The sequence below is a fragment of the Berghia stephanieae genome, chromosome 13 (assembly GCF_034508935.2).
Source record: "Berghia stephanieae isolate SIO BIC M18660-M18661 chromosome 13, UCSD_Bste_1.3, whole genome shotgun sequence".
Taxonomy (NCBI): Eukaryota; Metazoa; Mollusca; class Gastropoda; order Nudibranchia; family Aeolidiidae; genus Berghia; species Berghia stephanieae.
In genome coordinates, this window is record NC_088372.1 from 16111892 (window position 1) to 16129391 (window position 17500).

The following is a 17500-nucleotide window of genomic DNA, read 5'->3' on the forward strand; positions in this document are numbered from 1 at the left end:
ATAGATTTTTCAAACAGATTAGCAACGAGTATATTCTATATTTTGTTCAGAAAAATTAGCGCTGCAACACAGTGTAGAGATTGTATGGCTATAACTATAGCAAATTGAAATCAGAATAAGAAAATTGTTGTCTGCACCGTAACGAATGTGACGATTTTCCTATGGGTGGTAAGGAGCGGGTTAAACGGTTATTTGTTCGTTATCCTTTGGACGGGACCTTAGTCAATCGCAAAGTGCCCGAAATAGTTGAACGTTGCGTTGTGACGAATCTTCCTTCCGGTCGCGTTCGCAACCGTATATGATTGCGGCGATGAATGAGTCTGCGTCCTGGGTAGATCATCATAACAGAGTGGTGTGATACCATTAGAAGCTGCTGCTGCACAACAAGCTATCCAATCACTATTTGTAATAGGGAAACGCAGCGCGGGGGAAAAGGGTGTGTGTGTGGGGGGGGGGGGGGGGGGGGGTAAAAATAATCTCGACGGCGCTGGGGAACTATACAGTTTTCTTTGTTGTATATATATATATATATATATATATATATATATATATATATATATATATATATATATATATATATATGAGTGTTGGTGGGTACTTGTAGGTACGAGAGTGCTCGATAATGTTGGTTAGAGCTAATATAAAATATAAATAAAGTCACTCGCATATTTTTGGCCGAGATATATGTTTCGATGCTCTCCATGTCGTCAGTCGGCATAATGTTCGTAGTGTGCTTTTTTCATATACAGGTGAAGGAGGCAAGGCGGTGAAGGAAAAAACGAACTGGTCAAAGAACCAAACCCAGAGAGATGCTGAATACAAGATCAACCAGTTCAACTTGTGGGTGTCTAACAAGGTCGCTCTTCACAGAAACTTGAAGGAGATGAGAATGAGCCAGTAAGTTTATTCTAGAGATAGAACGAAGATGACGTCACTTAGGTCTTTGTTATTGATTTTCGCCATCCACGTTTATGAGTATTTCTCACTAAACTGTATGAACAAGACTATAGAAGTTCATGGTTGCACATAGTATTGTGTGTTGGTCCGTTATACTTCCGGATGGCAATGTTGTGAGCTACTTAGCCAAGCGCATAGATCGATATTAATGTCTTTGATAAACAGTAAACCTCTGTGTGTGTGTATGTTTGTGTGTGTGTTTGTGTGTGTGTGTTTTATCTAAGGGATTTCCGCTTTGAAAAGTAGCCAGTAAGTCAATATCTATATCCGACTGATACAAGATATCGATATTTTTGCGATTTAGATCGATTTTACGTTGCCATACACAGGGGCGGCTCGTAAGAAGATCAAGCGTGTGGATTATTAGCCAATATTAATCGTTTCTTGATAGGGCAGAGCGATGGGGGGTATATTTTGACGATTATCACATTGTCGGGGTACATTTCAGTATTTCACCATTTTTTAAAGTTTCATTTATATACACAATACCCCAAATTATTGTGGTCTTATTGTCTTATTGATCTTTATGAAAAAAAATCCCAAATAAAAACAAATCTCTCCTTCAAGAACATTAAGATCTAGTGATCAACTCCGATTAACTGTTCCCAAAAAAGGCTCCAAAAAGTTTTCTGATTGGTCTTTTTCTCATGCTGCCACTTCTATTTGGAACTCTCCTCCAGTTTCCTTAAGAAAATGCAATACAGAAGCTGCTTTTAAGACTTATTCTATAGGGAAATATTTGATAGATTAAAACCAGTATCCGTTTATGGATTAATTTTCACGATATGAAAGTCCTAAGCATGTTTTCTGCATGGCCTGTTATTGTAGCTTTAAGTTTGTTTTTATAAGAGCTGTTTGTATATTGAATAGGCGCTGTTACATTATTATTATTATTATTATTATTATTATTATTATTATTATTATTATATTATTATTATTATTGTTCTTGTTTATTTATTATTATTATTATTATTATATTATTTATTATAATTATTATTTATTATTATTATATTATTATTATTATTATTATTATTATCATTATTGAAATACTCACAATTAAACAAATTCGTTAATGCTCGGAAACTTAAGGCAATAATATGATATAGAGATAAAAACAGGGTAAATAATAAGACACTCGTACCCTTTATACGAATAATATAAAGTCAGACTGTCGCGTCTTTTAAATTTCAAAGTAATCCATACATCCTTTATTTGCGACCACTTACAATCCGTCTGAAAAAAAAATCAATCTCGTAATTCCCTTATTTTATTAACTGATCTATTCTCAATCATGATCTAGATTTCTCTGTATCTATCTCAACACACAAAACTAAAGACAAGACCAAGAGTTGATACAAAAAAATGAGCTTTTTATATAGAGCAACATCCATTAAACGTGCTCAAAGCCCTTTACAACGGGTCCCTGGCCAACAGCAACCCTTAACATGAAGGACGAGACATGATACCCTGTTAGACGATATTACAATTTTTTCGGACAGAGACAACGCTGTTAACGGCCGGGTGCTCAATTTACACCTGAGTACGGTGAGAGAATGCGAGTACAGAGCCTTTTCCAAGGACTCGACTATGCGCCGAGCGAGGCTCGAACCCAGGACCTTCCGATCCGAACGCGAGTGTCATACCACAAGACCACATAGCCGCAGAATAATAGACCCCTGTGGTTATAATGAATTGGACACTACAAGCCAGTTACAAACATGGCACCATTTTTTAGATATAATTTCCCACACAATAATAACAATGGACTTTCTGAATCACGCTGAGTGATGAGGTCGAGCTACACATAGCTTATTTTTGTTCATTTTGTTTTCACTGCATCGTGTATCTCAGCTAAATTTAAAACCAACATACCGATTCAGTTCTGCTAGCGAAAGAGAATTGAAAGAGAATAACGAAGAGGTCAAAAATATTGTTGGCATTGACAGTTGCCAACACCGAGTTTTATGGTACCAGGTATCAACTTTAATAAAATACAATCGAAGAATATATTAATTACTCTGATCATTTTAAAGAAAGACTGAATTCTTATTATTCGAATAAAAGGTAGAGTTGTTTTTTATTCTATTTTGCATTCATCATTCAAGCACTAACGTCTGATGTCCCGTCCGCCCAGCAACGAGCAGCTTGGTTTTTATTCTTCATGCTGGCTAGAAGGTGTTCACATGTCATGTGATCAGAATGTATAAAAGTCAAAACATGATCAGATTTATAATGTATTTCTCCTCTGGATACACTTTTATGCTCATTGGATTAGTATTTCATAAGGGTGTCCGTCATTTTTCCAATAGTTTAGAACCAGTAACTAAGTTACGATGCGTTCTTACAAGGGAAGTGACGTCACGACTGTTGAAGTCAACTGTAATTATGGTCATATTATCTTCTATTCAACCCCTTGACCTCTAAGCCCGTTCCAGAAACGATAGATATTAACCAACTGTCCGCCACCCCGCTCGATCTTTTTAAGAGGCGCCACTGATTGTTCGGCTATGATTTTACGAAGTCTACACAAATCAGCTGCATCCCAGCGTGACAATGTTTTGAGAAGATTACTCTCATTATTATTTTCTTTTAACTTGAGGTTTTGTATAGGGCAGTATCCACTAAACTTGCTCAACATGCTTGATAGGGGTCTCTCGGCAAAAGCAACACTTAACATGTCATATGAGACATGACGCCTGTTAGGCGATAATACCTTTTTTCCTACAATTACAGCGCTGTTAACGTGGTGAGAGAATGTGAGTAAAGAGCTTTTTCCAAGGACTCAACACCGCCCACAGCGGGACTCGAACTTTGGACCTTCTAATCCGAAGGCGGGTGCAATACCACAAGACCACATGGCCGAATTTGAAAAATTAATTTTTAAAAGTGAACAATCTGTAAAATTAAGATATCCATATTCAACAGCTGCCTGCAACAGAACTACAATATCGCCACCTTCCCCACCGTATCTGTGGTCCTCGTCTTCCATGACGAGGCTTGGACCACTTTGCTGCGGTCCGTTCACTCGATAATAGACAGGACACCAGTCCAAGCGCTCCTGGAAATTGTTCTACTGGACGACAACTCCGATCAAGGTATGTGGACAAAATCCAAATTGTCTTCTTCTTCTTCTTCTTCTTCTTCTTCTTCTTCTTCTTCTTCTTCTTCTTCTTCTTCTTCTTCTTCTTCTTCTTCTTCTTCTTCTTCTTCTTCTTATTATTATTATTATTATTATTATTATTATTATCATTATTATTATTATGCCCTTCTCCTCCTCCTCCTCCTCCTCCTCCTCCTCCTCCTCCTCCTCCTCCTCCTCCTCCTCCTCCTCCTCCCCCTCTTCCTCCTCCTCCTCCTTCTTCTTCTTCCTCTTCTTTTTCTTTTTTAAATTTTATTTTATTTGATCTATTTTGTCAATTGTTCTGTTTTATTTTTCAGTTTTGTTTGATATATATATATATATATTATATATATATTTGTTTTTGTGTCAATCCGATAACACGTTGTAGTAAAACAGAGGCAATTTTGTTTTAATTTTTAACCATTTGAAATAGTCAAATGTTTTATTCCAGAGAACATATGTGTTCTTATCAATTTACACACACACACACACACACACACACACACACACACACACACACATGACATTCGAGAAATCATGATGCTGAAAAGTTAACTTTTAGCTAAAATTATTAGAAATTTGACAGTTCAAATTATTACACATTGAGAAACAATATTCTTTTTCCTGGCTAAATATTTTGAATCATATGACCTACCTCTCCAAATTAGTATTAGGCAGAAATGAACTTTGTGCGGCTATGTGGTCTAGTGGTATGGCACTCTCTTATGGATCAGAAGGTCCTGGGTTCGAGCCTCGCTCGGCGCATAATTGAGTCCTTCGAGAAGGATCTTTACTCACATTCTTTCACCGTACTCAGGTGTAAAATGAGTACCTGGCCGTTAACAGCGTTGTGTCTGACCCCCCAAAATTGTCATATCGCCTAACAGACGTCATGTCCCGTCCTACATGGTAAATATTTCTGTTGGCCAGGGACCCATTGTAAGGCGCTTTGAGCGCGTTCAGTGGATATTGCGCTATATAAAAGCTCTATTTTTTGTGGTTTTTATTTTGTTTGTTTGTTTTTTAAGACCCCAAAGACCAGGTGATCAGAACGTTTAAGAGACAGACCTTAGTAGAGCACTCGCTTCACACACAAAGAGACCGAAATCGATTCAAGTGCAGGCGATATTTTTTAACCACTCCCCCCCCCCCCCCCCCACCTTTACATGTCCACCCAGCAGCAACGATTGGGGTCTGTTTGGTCTGGCGGAAAGTACTTTGCAATAGCGTCCTATCCAAATGATAGCAAACCATTACTATTGTCCGTTTTACACTTTAAAGGTAAAAAAACATATTTTAATATATTCAACATAAAAATAACAGAATCATCAACATGAAATCATTTTAAAAAGAAGTATGTATGCACACATCAGCTAACAGTGTTGTGGAGATAAAGTCAAAAACAATTATACCAAAAATACCAAACTTTTAATGCTAAATCATGAGTCATATTAGATCAGAAAAAAATGCATTTTGATCAAATTTTACGCAAATTTCCAAGCATTATCTCTTCCACTTACCCATTATTTTAGAATATAAAGACATAACATACTATCTTTTTTTATAGAAATCTCATTTAGGACACAGAATGCCATTAAAAATAATCTTTATAACCCTCCAGTTCTAAACTAGGTATGTTTTCCTTGGCCAGCACACAATCGTTCATGTCAATGTATCTTCTTCTTCTTCTTCTTCGTCTTGTGGAAACCTTCAATATTGTCGAGGATCACTCCACAGTTTGTAGTGTTTTAAATTTTTAAACTTGCTAAAACTCTGCTCATAATACTAATTAAAAAAAAAACAACAAAAAAAAAAAACAAAAACAAAAAAAAAAAAAACAAAAAAAAAACACATAGATTAAAAAGTCACGTTGTGAACTCTAGCAATCGCGTGAAGGCATGTTGCAAACCGTTTTCAGCTACTTCAGCTGGGAGGCTATTCCATAGTCGGGCAGTGGAAGGGAAAAACGAATACATGTGGGCGTCTGTTTTTGATGTTGGGATGGTTACTCTTGCTGTGTATCCTCTCGTATTTCTTGTGCCGATATCTTTGATGTATCTGATAATATTTCTTCTTTCCAACAGAACATCTTGGTCGACCCTTAGAGAAGTATCTCCGGCCCCTGAAGGTTGTCCGACTCGTCAGATCTTCCAAAAGACTTGGGCTGATCAAGGCCCGTAACTTGGGATTTCTTTATGCCAAAGGCGAAATTGTTGTCTTTCTTGATTCTCATATCGAATGCTTTCCTGGTATGTTTTCTTCTTTAGCAATATCAGGCATTATGATCGTGATAGGATAATATTATATATATATATATATATATATATATATATATATATATATATATATTTATGAGTGTTGGTGGGTACTTGTAGGTACGAAAGTGCTCGATAATGGTGGTTAGAGCTAATATATATATATATATATATATATATATATATATATATATATATATATATATATATAATATCGGGAGAGACAGAGGGAGAGATAGATAGATAGATAGATAGAGAGAGAGAGAGAGTGAGAGAGAGAGAGAGAGGGAGAATAGAGATACAAGAAAGGGAGACAAAGAGGAAAAGAGATAAAAGCTTATTGCCTCCTTCAAGCTGTCTCTTGTCCCCAATTGCTTGCATCATGTGAGATTCGCAGACTTTTACATTTTGTGTGATTCATAACTTATCCAAAGACGACGTTGGCTTTATACAACACAGTCATATATTATTATAACAAACATAGATAGACACGCACAGACATACGCAAAAAAAACAAAAACAAGGAAAAACACACAAACACAAACACATACACACATATAGATAGAATGCACTTGGCCAAGGAGTTCACAACATTGCCATCCGGAAGTATAACGGACCAACACACAAACTCTGTGTAACCATGAACTTTTATCGGCTGGTTAATACAGTTTAGTGAGAACAACTCACAAACGCGGATGGCAAAAACAATAACAAAGGCCTGAGTGACGTCATCTTCGAACTATCTATATACTAACACACGGTTGGAGCCCCCCAATAGCCCCCATCATGAAGGATTCGAGGATTGTAACTTTCCCTGCGATTCCCAAATCTCACATAACAAATTTGACCCCACCTCAACCAGCACGCACACAGGGGACAGCCTGGCTCAGTGGTACGGTCTTTGCTTCGTACCCGAAAGGTACTAGGTTCGACCACCTGCCACTGCTCTATGTGGCCTAGAGCAAGTCACCTCTCATTAGCTCACTTTGCGGCGCTGCACTGCGGCTCACGCATGCGTTATTCCAGTCTTCCCTTGGAATAGACCCTCGAGACAAATTTTCCTTATGGGATGAACAAAGTGAATTTTATTTATTTATTTTATTTTATCCAACACAAACGCACACACACACACACACACACACACACACACATAATGCACTAAATCAATTTATACGTTATGTGTTTCATGCTGGATCAAGCTTCATGTAATCTCAATCATGGAAGAATTGAGGCTGTAACATTCTCAATGATTCCCAAAACCTCCCAGGGAAATATTGCCTTAAACCCGCATACACATACACATACATACACACATAGGTACACACATACATACATTCATACATACACATAAACACACACACACACAACCAACTACATCTTAACTATTCCCATTGCCTCTTTCAGGCTGGTTGGAGCCCCTCGTAGCCCCCATCATGAAAGATCCACGAACTGTAACATTCCCCGTGATTCCCAACATCTCCAAGGACAATTTTGGTATCGGCCAACCTTCGACGAGTACCATTGGGGGTCTTCGTATTCATACAATGAGTTTCAAATGGGTCGGTGGAGGTCCTGAGGGACATCAGTACTACAGGTAAAAGAAAAAAAAAACAAAAACAAAAAAACCCCACAGAAATTGAGCTTTTTTATAGCGCAATATCCACTAAACCTGCTTAAAGCGCTTTACAAAGGATCCCTAACCAACAGCAACACGTAACATATAGAACGAGGCATAACGCCTATTAGAAGATGTTACAATTTTTTTCCGACAAAGACAACACTGTTAACGGCCAGGTACTCATTTTACACCTGAGTACGGTGAGAGAATGTGAGTAAAGAGCCTTTGCCAAGGACCCAACTATGCGCCGACCGAGGCTCGAACCCAGGACCTTCCTATCCGAAAGCGAGTGTCTATTCGATATACCTTTCCGATATCGTCATCTTTTAAATCGCTTGTCTTTTTGAGTGTCTCCTATAATTTTAATACTTCCTCCCTACGTCTGTCGTCACCAAATCTTTGTCTGACTCAGGTAGATTGACCATTATTAAAAAATCCGAGGCGGTTTGGGTCTTTTCTAAAAAAAATTAATAACCTATATTGGGCGGTTTTAATCATTCTGTATCATCAATATAGGTTAAAAAACCACATTTATGGTGAAAAATTTTAATTATCTGTGTTCATACCCATTTTGCGATCTAATTTGGGGGTCTGACATCAAAAAATATAACAATCTTGTGGCAAACGTTCCACAAAAACTAATGAAGGAATGACCTCCATATTCTTCCCTCTTGTCAACATTGTACCATAGTGTGTCACCATAGAGAGATTTTACGGCTTTAGCTTATGGAATTTTTATGAGATCATTACAAAGTTGAGAATCAAAATGTTATGACAAAATTGATGTAAAAAATTCAGATTTAGGATTATAATTTAAAATTCACAAATCTTATCAAAAAATCTCTCTATGGTGACATAATACATTACCTCTGTCATAACTGTGGAAATTTTCAGACAATTCCATTGAATAGATTCTGAGTAACGCTTGACACAGTATCCCATACCCTTAGAAAAATGACATATTGAGAAAATAGCAAAATGGCTTCCCGTTTTTCACACATTTCTTACTACCTGTGCCATTTTCGACTGTGTATTTCGTGCCTTTATAGTCTACTTTAAGAATTTGGACTTCGATTATATTATTTCTAAGATAATAAAATATCATTTTCCACCAAAATCTCAAAATCAAATTTTTGAAGGATTTTCCTAATAATTAGACCCAAACCGCCCCTTAATCAACGTTTGCGTGATAATAAGACATGCCAGTGGAATAGTTGAAGAGTAAATTGATTATGGAGAATCTGTTAAAATATTTGCTATCCATTATTTATCTATTTATTTACTTATCTTTGTATTTATATACCTATTTATTCGGCTTTTTTGGCCTTGTGGCATGACGTCTTATGATTGTGGTCTATGAGTATTGAGTTCGAATTCCACTGCGGGTGGCGGGAAGTTAAGGTTTTGGTTGTAAAATGACTAATTGCCTTGTCTATGCGGTCATGTATTGTACACTGTGTTGTTGTTGGATTGGGACCCATTTCAAAGTGCTTTGAGCACATTGTCTAAGTTGTGCTCCTATTTGTTGATCTATTTATATATATTATATAATCAGGTCCCCTACTATGCCGGGAGGATTATATGCTATATCACGTGACTGGTTCAAGCACTTAGGTGCCTACGACCCGGAGCTGATGTATTGGGGAGGAGAAAACCTTGAAATTTCCTTTAAGGTGAGGGATGTTTGCGTGTTGTGTGTATGTGTGAAATTAGGGAGCAGATACTGGTGTAGGAAATCTAAAATGATGTGCATGAAAGAAACACAGTGGCAGCTGAAGCAGAAGGAAAAATGCACGAAAAAAACTCCCCCCCCCCCCCCCCCAAGAAATTTTTTTAAAAAATCAGTCTGCGTAGTTTGGGACTGCTGGCTGTTTTGGGGATGTCTTTTTTTTCTTCTATTTTTCTCTCTCATTTGTCTGGCATTGTTTCATACACACCTTTTTAGATTTATAATTAAATTTTGGTATCTAGACTAGTTCATCTCGACATATTTCCTTATCTAGGCGCTAGGGGTGCATATCTATTTGTGTCTCCTAGCACCATAAGATAGAATTATGTCGGAATGAGCTTGATTAAGAAAAGTTTAGATTGGAAAATGATAAGATTTAGGAAATCTCGGAGTGTTTTTTCTTTTTTAATTCAAGAAGCACAACTCGTTCTCCTCGATAAACGCATCCATTCTAACTCAACTTTTAAAAGTTATGATTGCAACTCAAATAAAAGTATTAAATCTCCCCGACGTAACAACGTTTTGAGATAATAGTCACAGACATTAACATCCTCCTTTACTTAAAAACATCTTGATCAGCCTAAATCTTTTAGAAGATTTGATGAGTCGAAAAACCTTCAGAGACTGGAGATGCTTCTCTAAGATACGGCTATTCTCTGTTTGAAAGGTATTATATTATGGGTCCGGTGATATATGTATTTATTTATAGCATTAACTTTCATCTATTTGGTTATCTTTTATCCTCCTCCCCAGATTTGGATGTGTGGCGGGAGTATTCAAGCAGCCGCTTGTTCCTTTGTCGGCCACGTGTTCAGGCAGAACTCTCCTTTCCACTTTGATGGTTTCGTCAAGGCCATTCAGAGGAATCTTCTACGGGTAGCTGACATCTGGATGGATGAGTTCAAACATTTCTACCTGGAGAAATTTACGTATATTTTTGTATGTGGTAGCAACAATATCTGTTAATTACACGAAAACGCATTCTTGATTGGATCCTCACAGATAGAGCGACGCAAAGTTGAGCCCTGTTGGGTAAAGTCTCTTTTCTCACATTTTCATACTCAGATGGAAAATAACTTTACAACGGGTCCCTAGCCAACAGCAACATTTAACAATTAATTAGCACCCATGTTAGGCGATGTTACAATTTTTCGGACAGAGACAACGCTGTTAACGGCCAGGTACTCGTTTTACACCTGAGTACGGTGAAATAATGTGAATAAAGAGCCTTCTCAAGGACTCAACTATTCGCCGAGCAAGGCTCGAACCAAGGACCTTCCGATCCGAAAGCGAGTGTCATACCACGAGACCACATAGCCGCACAAATTACTTATTAACATAAGTCCCTGCTCTACTCACTTTCTTGAAATCATTTTCACTAGAGTAGTCTTGACAAGACTACTGGAATCCCTACTGTCTATAGTCAAAAGAAGAAAATTGTTTTTGTTTGGCCAAGGATGGTAAAGGAGAGGACGGCAAACAAAGTAAGGGATGGATAATGTAAAGGAATGAACAAGGATGGACATCCCAACATTAATGCAGAAAGAACCCCCCCCCCCCCCCCCCCCAAAAAAAAAAAAAAAAATTGAGCTTTTATAAAGAGAAATATCCACCAAACGTGCTCAAAGCGCTTTACAAAGGGTCCCTGGCCAACAGCAACACGTAACATTTAGAACGGGATATGACGCCTGTTAGGCGATATTACAAACTTTTGTTTGGACAAAGACAACGCTATTAACGGCCAGGTACTCGTTTTACACCTGAGTACGGTGAGAGAATGTGAGTAAAGAGCCTTCTCCAATGACTCAACTATGCCCCGAACGCGAGGCTCGAACTCACGACTTTCCGATCCGAAACATACAACTAGACCACATAGCCGCACAGAAAGCTGAGGACCAGATCTGGATGGTTTACTACAAAATCTATCTTGCCTCATCAAAGACCACCTCGATCAGGAGAATAAGGTGAGGTTAGCTAAAGTTAGACTACTTCACCGTTGGTTTTGTTTTTTGTTTGTTTGTTGTTGTTTTTTTGTTTGTTTTTATTTTGTTTTATTTTGTTTTTTTTGGTTGTTATTTTTTTTGTGTTGTGTCTTGTTGATATTCAATGACAATTTCTCTCTATTCTTCAGGATCCGTTTGGAGATACGAGCCTTCAAAGAAAGTTACGTGAAAGTCTTCAGTGTCACAGTTTTAGGTGGTACGTGGACAATGTTCACCAGCGATTGATTAAAGAAGCTGATCCTGATGGAGTGTATTCTGGCAATGTGAGTGGGGCTTTTGTCGTTGTTGGCGTCGTCTTTCACAGCAATAATATCAAAATTATCGTTGGAATCATCACTTTAACCAAAAGCATTTTCATCATCATTATCATCATCATCCTCATCATCATCATCATCATCATCATCATCATCACCATCATCATCATCATAATCACTATCATCGTCGATCATCATCTCATCATCATCATCATCATCATCATCATCATCAACATCATCATCATCATCATCATCACTGTCACTGTCATCGACGTAGTCGTCGTCGTCATCATCATCATCATCATCATCATCATCATCATCACCATAATATCATCCCCTTCCAAACAAATTCATTTACCAATTAAATCGCAGAGTAAGCCGGCCTGGATGATGAGAAATGTATTTCCATCTCGTTTTTTTTTTTGTTCTTGATGGAACGAAATTAACGTCACCCAGTTGTTGTTATCGTTTTTAGCCAGCCATTTTATGAGCAGTTCCCACTAACTTGTATCAATCAGACTATTAACGGCCAAGATTACACACAGTTTTGTGTATTGGTAGTTTATATCCGGACGGCGGAATGTCGAGCAAATTACCTAAGCGCACAGCATCAATATTATGAGCTTAGCCATTATTCCTCACTATGCGGCTCTGTATTGCGGCAAATGCTTAGGTTGTATCAATATTTTCTTAAGACTGTATCAATGAACACCTTTCCCTGACGACGAATCCTTTACATTATGTTAGATTTATAAGTGCAAAGAGCATTTTAATCTTTATTTGAAGTAAATAGGTTGAGTTTTCATGAATTTATGGTCAGATGTATGGGGAAGTTATCCAGCAACAGTTTTCAAATTTCATACTTTTTCATCTTGACTAGTTGTAAAAATATTTAGAAGTGAAATTAATCTTTGATATTTCCAGAAGATGTAGAAAAAGGGTTGATATTTAATCATTTATGTCAAGATCTCATTTTTAATTTAAAAAATTGGCCTTCTAACTAAACTTGTCAATATCTCAGTTCAAACCACAGATTAATGTGGTTCAAACCTTTTCATCATCCGACTGAATTAGGCTTGACCAGCTTTTCTCCAACTTGAGAGGAGGGGAATGTGAAAGGCTGTGATGTGAGACTTGTTGGTATGCATTTCCATCTTATAGAATCGTCTTCACAAGTCGTAACGTCACTTCCTTCCTAATGACGCATGGTAACTTAGTAACACTGGCTCTAAACTATCGGAACAATGGCGGACGCCCGTATGAAATATTTCTCCGGCGAGTATAAAGCGTATCCAGAAGAAAAAAACCACATACATTTGATCATGTTTTGACTTTTACACATTCTGATCACAAGACATATGAAAAGTTCTAACCAGCATGAAAAATAAAAAGTACAGATTTTCTTTGTTTAGAACCAAGATGGCCGCCGTTGCCAGGCGGCGTGACATCAGACTATTGAATCGTATTCCTCTCCACTTCTACCACCATTCTCCCCATGTCATTTGGGAGGACCACGCACGCACGCATTCTCTCCCCATCTGGAGTCCACATCAATTAGAATAAATAACATTTGAGCATTTAAAGATGCGCAATATCCACTTAACATGTTCAACGCGCATTGCATTCGGTACCTAACCAATAGAAACACTTAAAACATGTTTACTGGGAACGATCTATTTTCAGCTTTTCGTCCAACTGAGTCATCTATCACATGACTTGTTGCTGTCCAACGATTGAATAAATTTATTAATTAATATAGACACGCTGCTTTGTTAATGAAAGTTGTAAACATACCCAAGAGTCAAGCTGAACATATTACACCAAACTGGCCAGTTGCTCATTTTACACCTGAGTATGGTGAGAGAATATAAGTGAAGAGGCTTTTCCAAGGACTAAATTTTGCGTTGCTTTGGTCGGGACTCGAAACCGGGACTTATCGGTCCAAAGACGAATGTCATACCACAAGATCACAAATCCATAGGCACACTTCATTATTTTTCTTTTTAAATATAATTTGTACAGATTCGTAATGAAGGTTATGATAAATGCCTGGCTACAGATGATAGAAAAGATGACCCCGTGCTATTTGGCTGCAGTATGATGCACTATAGAGAGGTAACTAAGTTGATATGATATTATATTATTATACCATATTTTGACATTTTAAAAAATAGCCATTGAACCTTTTATTTTATGGGAACGTTATAAACAGATGCCTATCGCAACTTCAATAGATAGTTCAAAGATGACGTCACTCAGGCCTTTGTTATTGTTTTTGCCATCCGCGTTTGTGAGTTGTTCTCACTAAACTGTATTAACCAGACTATAAAAGTTCATGGTTACACAGAGTTTGTGTGTTGGTCTGTTATACTTCCGGGTGGCAATGTTATGAGCTTCTTAGCCAAACGCATACTATCTATACAGTCGAGGAAATGGAAATGGGTGGGCCATTTTTGAGAAGGGAAGATGGCAACATCACAAAAAAGGGAAGTCCCAGGTTTGAGAGTTTTTGCCAAAATGAGGATCATTTTAATCGATAGATATAGGAATGAAAACTTTTTGGCCTAAATTTTAAGTACGTTTTTGATATGATCACTAAATCACTTCACAATGTTTCATTTATTATTTCCCCAACAAGTCAAAAGGAAGCATACTTCCATTTCATACATAACCATTTGCCTGTTAGCAGTGGCGTGGCATGCTTACAGTATAAGGTGGTGCCAGAATCAAAAGAAAATGACTTTAAAAACATGCTATATTTGTAAATACAAAGGAAAGAAGAAAAAAAAATAAAGAAAAGACTTATTCAAATAAGTAAGAGGTGGTATCTAGCATTTCTCAGTTTTATTTTTGAGTAATGCTGTAATCCATTTTTAAAAGATGAATGCGGTGCCAGGCACCAAATCAACCAATATAGCCACGCCTCTGCCTGTTAGGCATTCTTGTCGGACTACCATTCTTACAATCTCCATCAGTCACTACCTATAGCCAGATAGTCATTTACACCTGCTGAGTTGTGTAGGTTAATGTGTGTAAAGTACCTTTGCCAAGGACATACCGTCGGGACAAACAGTTTTCCACGATCACTGTCACCCATCCGTCCACTAACCACGCTTAATATTGTTCGACATTTGTAACAAAACAAGACACCGTACCACTGAGACAGCGAGTCACATGACTTTATATCATTATCAGACTTTCCTACGTGGAATTGAAAAAAAATCATAGTAATCAGGGGTATAAGCATAGCAGATATTATATCTATTGTTAAAAATTACACATTAATTTGCCCATAATAATAATTGAAATTAAAGCTCTAAATTCCTTTATATACTAGCTCAGGCAACAAAAAGTCGTTTTCAAGAAGTTTATTGAATTGAAGATCTTTATATAATTTTCAGTTTGAGAGACGAACATTCGTAGTTCAACGAAATTTTCGTATTGGTAGGCAGGTCTGAAATATGCGCTACTATTTGTGTCCGTGCATGACATAGTCGGAAGGTGACATTTTTGGATTTGCATTCTTTTTTTTTTCATTTTCTGAAAGAATATACTCCCCAGATCATTTTAATATCTATTTGAAGTAAATCGGTGACTTTTCATGACGTTATGGTCAGATGTATGGGAATGGTTCCAGCAACGTTATCATACTTTTTCAAATTGATTAGCTGTAAAAAATATTTAGAAGTGAAATTAATCTTTTATATTTATGTACAAAAAGGGCTGATTTAATCATTTATGACGAGAACTCATTTTTTATTTTAAAAATTGACCTTCTAACTAAACTTGGCAATATCAGTTCAAACGTTTTCACCATCCGACTGATTATGTCTTTCACTGTAACATTTATGGGAAGCAGTTGAAATAATAAATCCATCACAAATGTCCAGAATTGTCTCTTACCTGCAGACATGACAATCTAAAAATTCGTAATTTTTGGGAGATAAAAATTAAAGTCATTATAGCTCCTTTAAAAATCAACAATTTACAATCACAGGGATTAACTCTCTTCTTACCAACTATAGGAAAATCGTCACATTCCTTACGATACAACCAACATTTTTCCTATTCAAATTTCTTTTGTACATCATAAAATTTAAAGGAAAAGAACAGTCTGTTGTAAAGCATGTTTTACTAAAAAAAAAATAATGTATGGCAAGAACTTTACTGCTATTATGTCTGGTGATAAAAAAAAAGCTTTTTTGTGTTAGTTGGGTGTGAAGTTTTGGGGGAAAATCTTGAAAATCGCTGTTAAGGAGAGGGTTAAATAACATTTCAAAATTCTTAAAACCATGTAGTTTGTATCAACTTTTTCAACAAGTTTTAATTTCTTATAAATGATCATGGAGCTCTGAAATCTTCGTCACAGTAGGCAGATCTGCTATAGGGAATGAGATAGCGGAAGAGTAGCGTCCCTTGATTGGACGTCACCGGGGAAGAAGTTATTTGTAAACAAACCAACTACAAGCCAAGCGCTCCAAATACAAAATTTATTATTCATATTTCTGTACAAAAATGCATATCATAATCAACGTTATGCATTTTTGTACAGAAATATGAATAATAAATTTTGTATTTGAGCGCTTGGCTTGTAGTTGGTTTGTTTACATATAACTTCTCCACCGGTTACTTCCAACCAAGGGACGCTACTCTTCCGCTAATCTCATTCCCTATATATAGAGAGCTTAATTCTCTCCTTACCAACCATAGGAAAATCGTCACATTCGTTACGTACAACCGACAATTGCCTCATTCTGATTTCTCTTGTACATCACAAAATGTAAATAAATGCTTTGATTACAGCTACGAGTATAAATACTAAACATTGTGTTGTAGAGCTCTTTTTGCTGTACAACATTCTGTTATAGACTGCACTTGTTACTTTTTAGTTTGAGTAAATTACGTCTATTTTTGTGTTGGGTGTGTGTGAGTTTTGGCGGGAAAATTCTTAAAATGGCTTTATTTGTTAAACCAGGTGTGGCAGTTCCGTAGCGACGGGTACATCACGATGTACGACAAGATGTTGACTGTCAAGGATGTTTGGTCCAATACAGGAGTCATCAAGAACCATTTGGACATGAAAGAAATTGACGTGGATAAGATGGAAAAATATGCTGCTTTTGAATATGACGAGGTACATTTAGAAAAAAAGATACATACTTTATTACTACTACTATACTACTATGCTAACTACTATACTACTACTACACTACTACTACATACTTACTACTCTACTACTACTACTACTATCTACTACTACTATACTACTACTACTACTATACTACTACTACTACTACTACTACTTACAATTACTACTACACTACTACTACTACTACTACTACTACTATACTATATTACTATCACTACGTACTATAATCCACTCACTACACTACCACTTACTACTACTACTATACTACTATACTACTACTACTCACTACTCTACACTACTACTATACTACTACTACTACTCTACATATCTCTACTAGCTACTACTACTACTACTACTACTACTATACTATACTATACTACTCAACTACTACTACTACTACTATACTACTACTCT

At 36.9% G+C, this 17500-nt stretch overlaps 1 protein-coding gene across 1 annotated transcript in view; it reads left to right on the forward strand.

The window, feature by feature from the left end:
* Positions 1–17500, forward strand: part of LOC144958813 (polypeptide N-acetylgalactosaminyltransferase 13-like) — a 30573-nt gene that overhangs the window by 7356 nt on the left and 5717 nt on the right. The window contains exons 3-11 of the mRNA XM_078891028.1: positions 750–897; positions 3883–4052; positions 6163–6327; positions 7738–7927; positions 9507–9624; positions 10434–10619; positions 11812–11946; positions 13960–14052; positions 16913–17071. Of these exons, the coding sequence (XP_078747154.1) occupies positions 750–897; positions 3883–4052; positions 6163–6327; positions 7738–7927; positions 9507–9624; positions 10434–10619; positions 11812–11946; positions 13960–14052; positions 16913–17071 (1364 nt within the window). The remainder of the gene's footprint in view (positions 1–749; positions 898–3882; positions 4053–6162; positions 6328–7737; positions 7928–9506; positions 9625–10433; positions 10620–11811; positions 11947–13959; positions 14053–16912; positions 17072–17500) is intronic.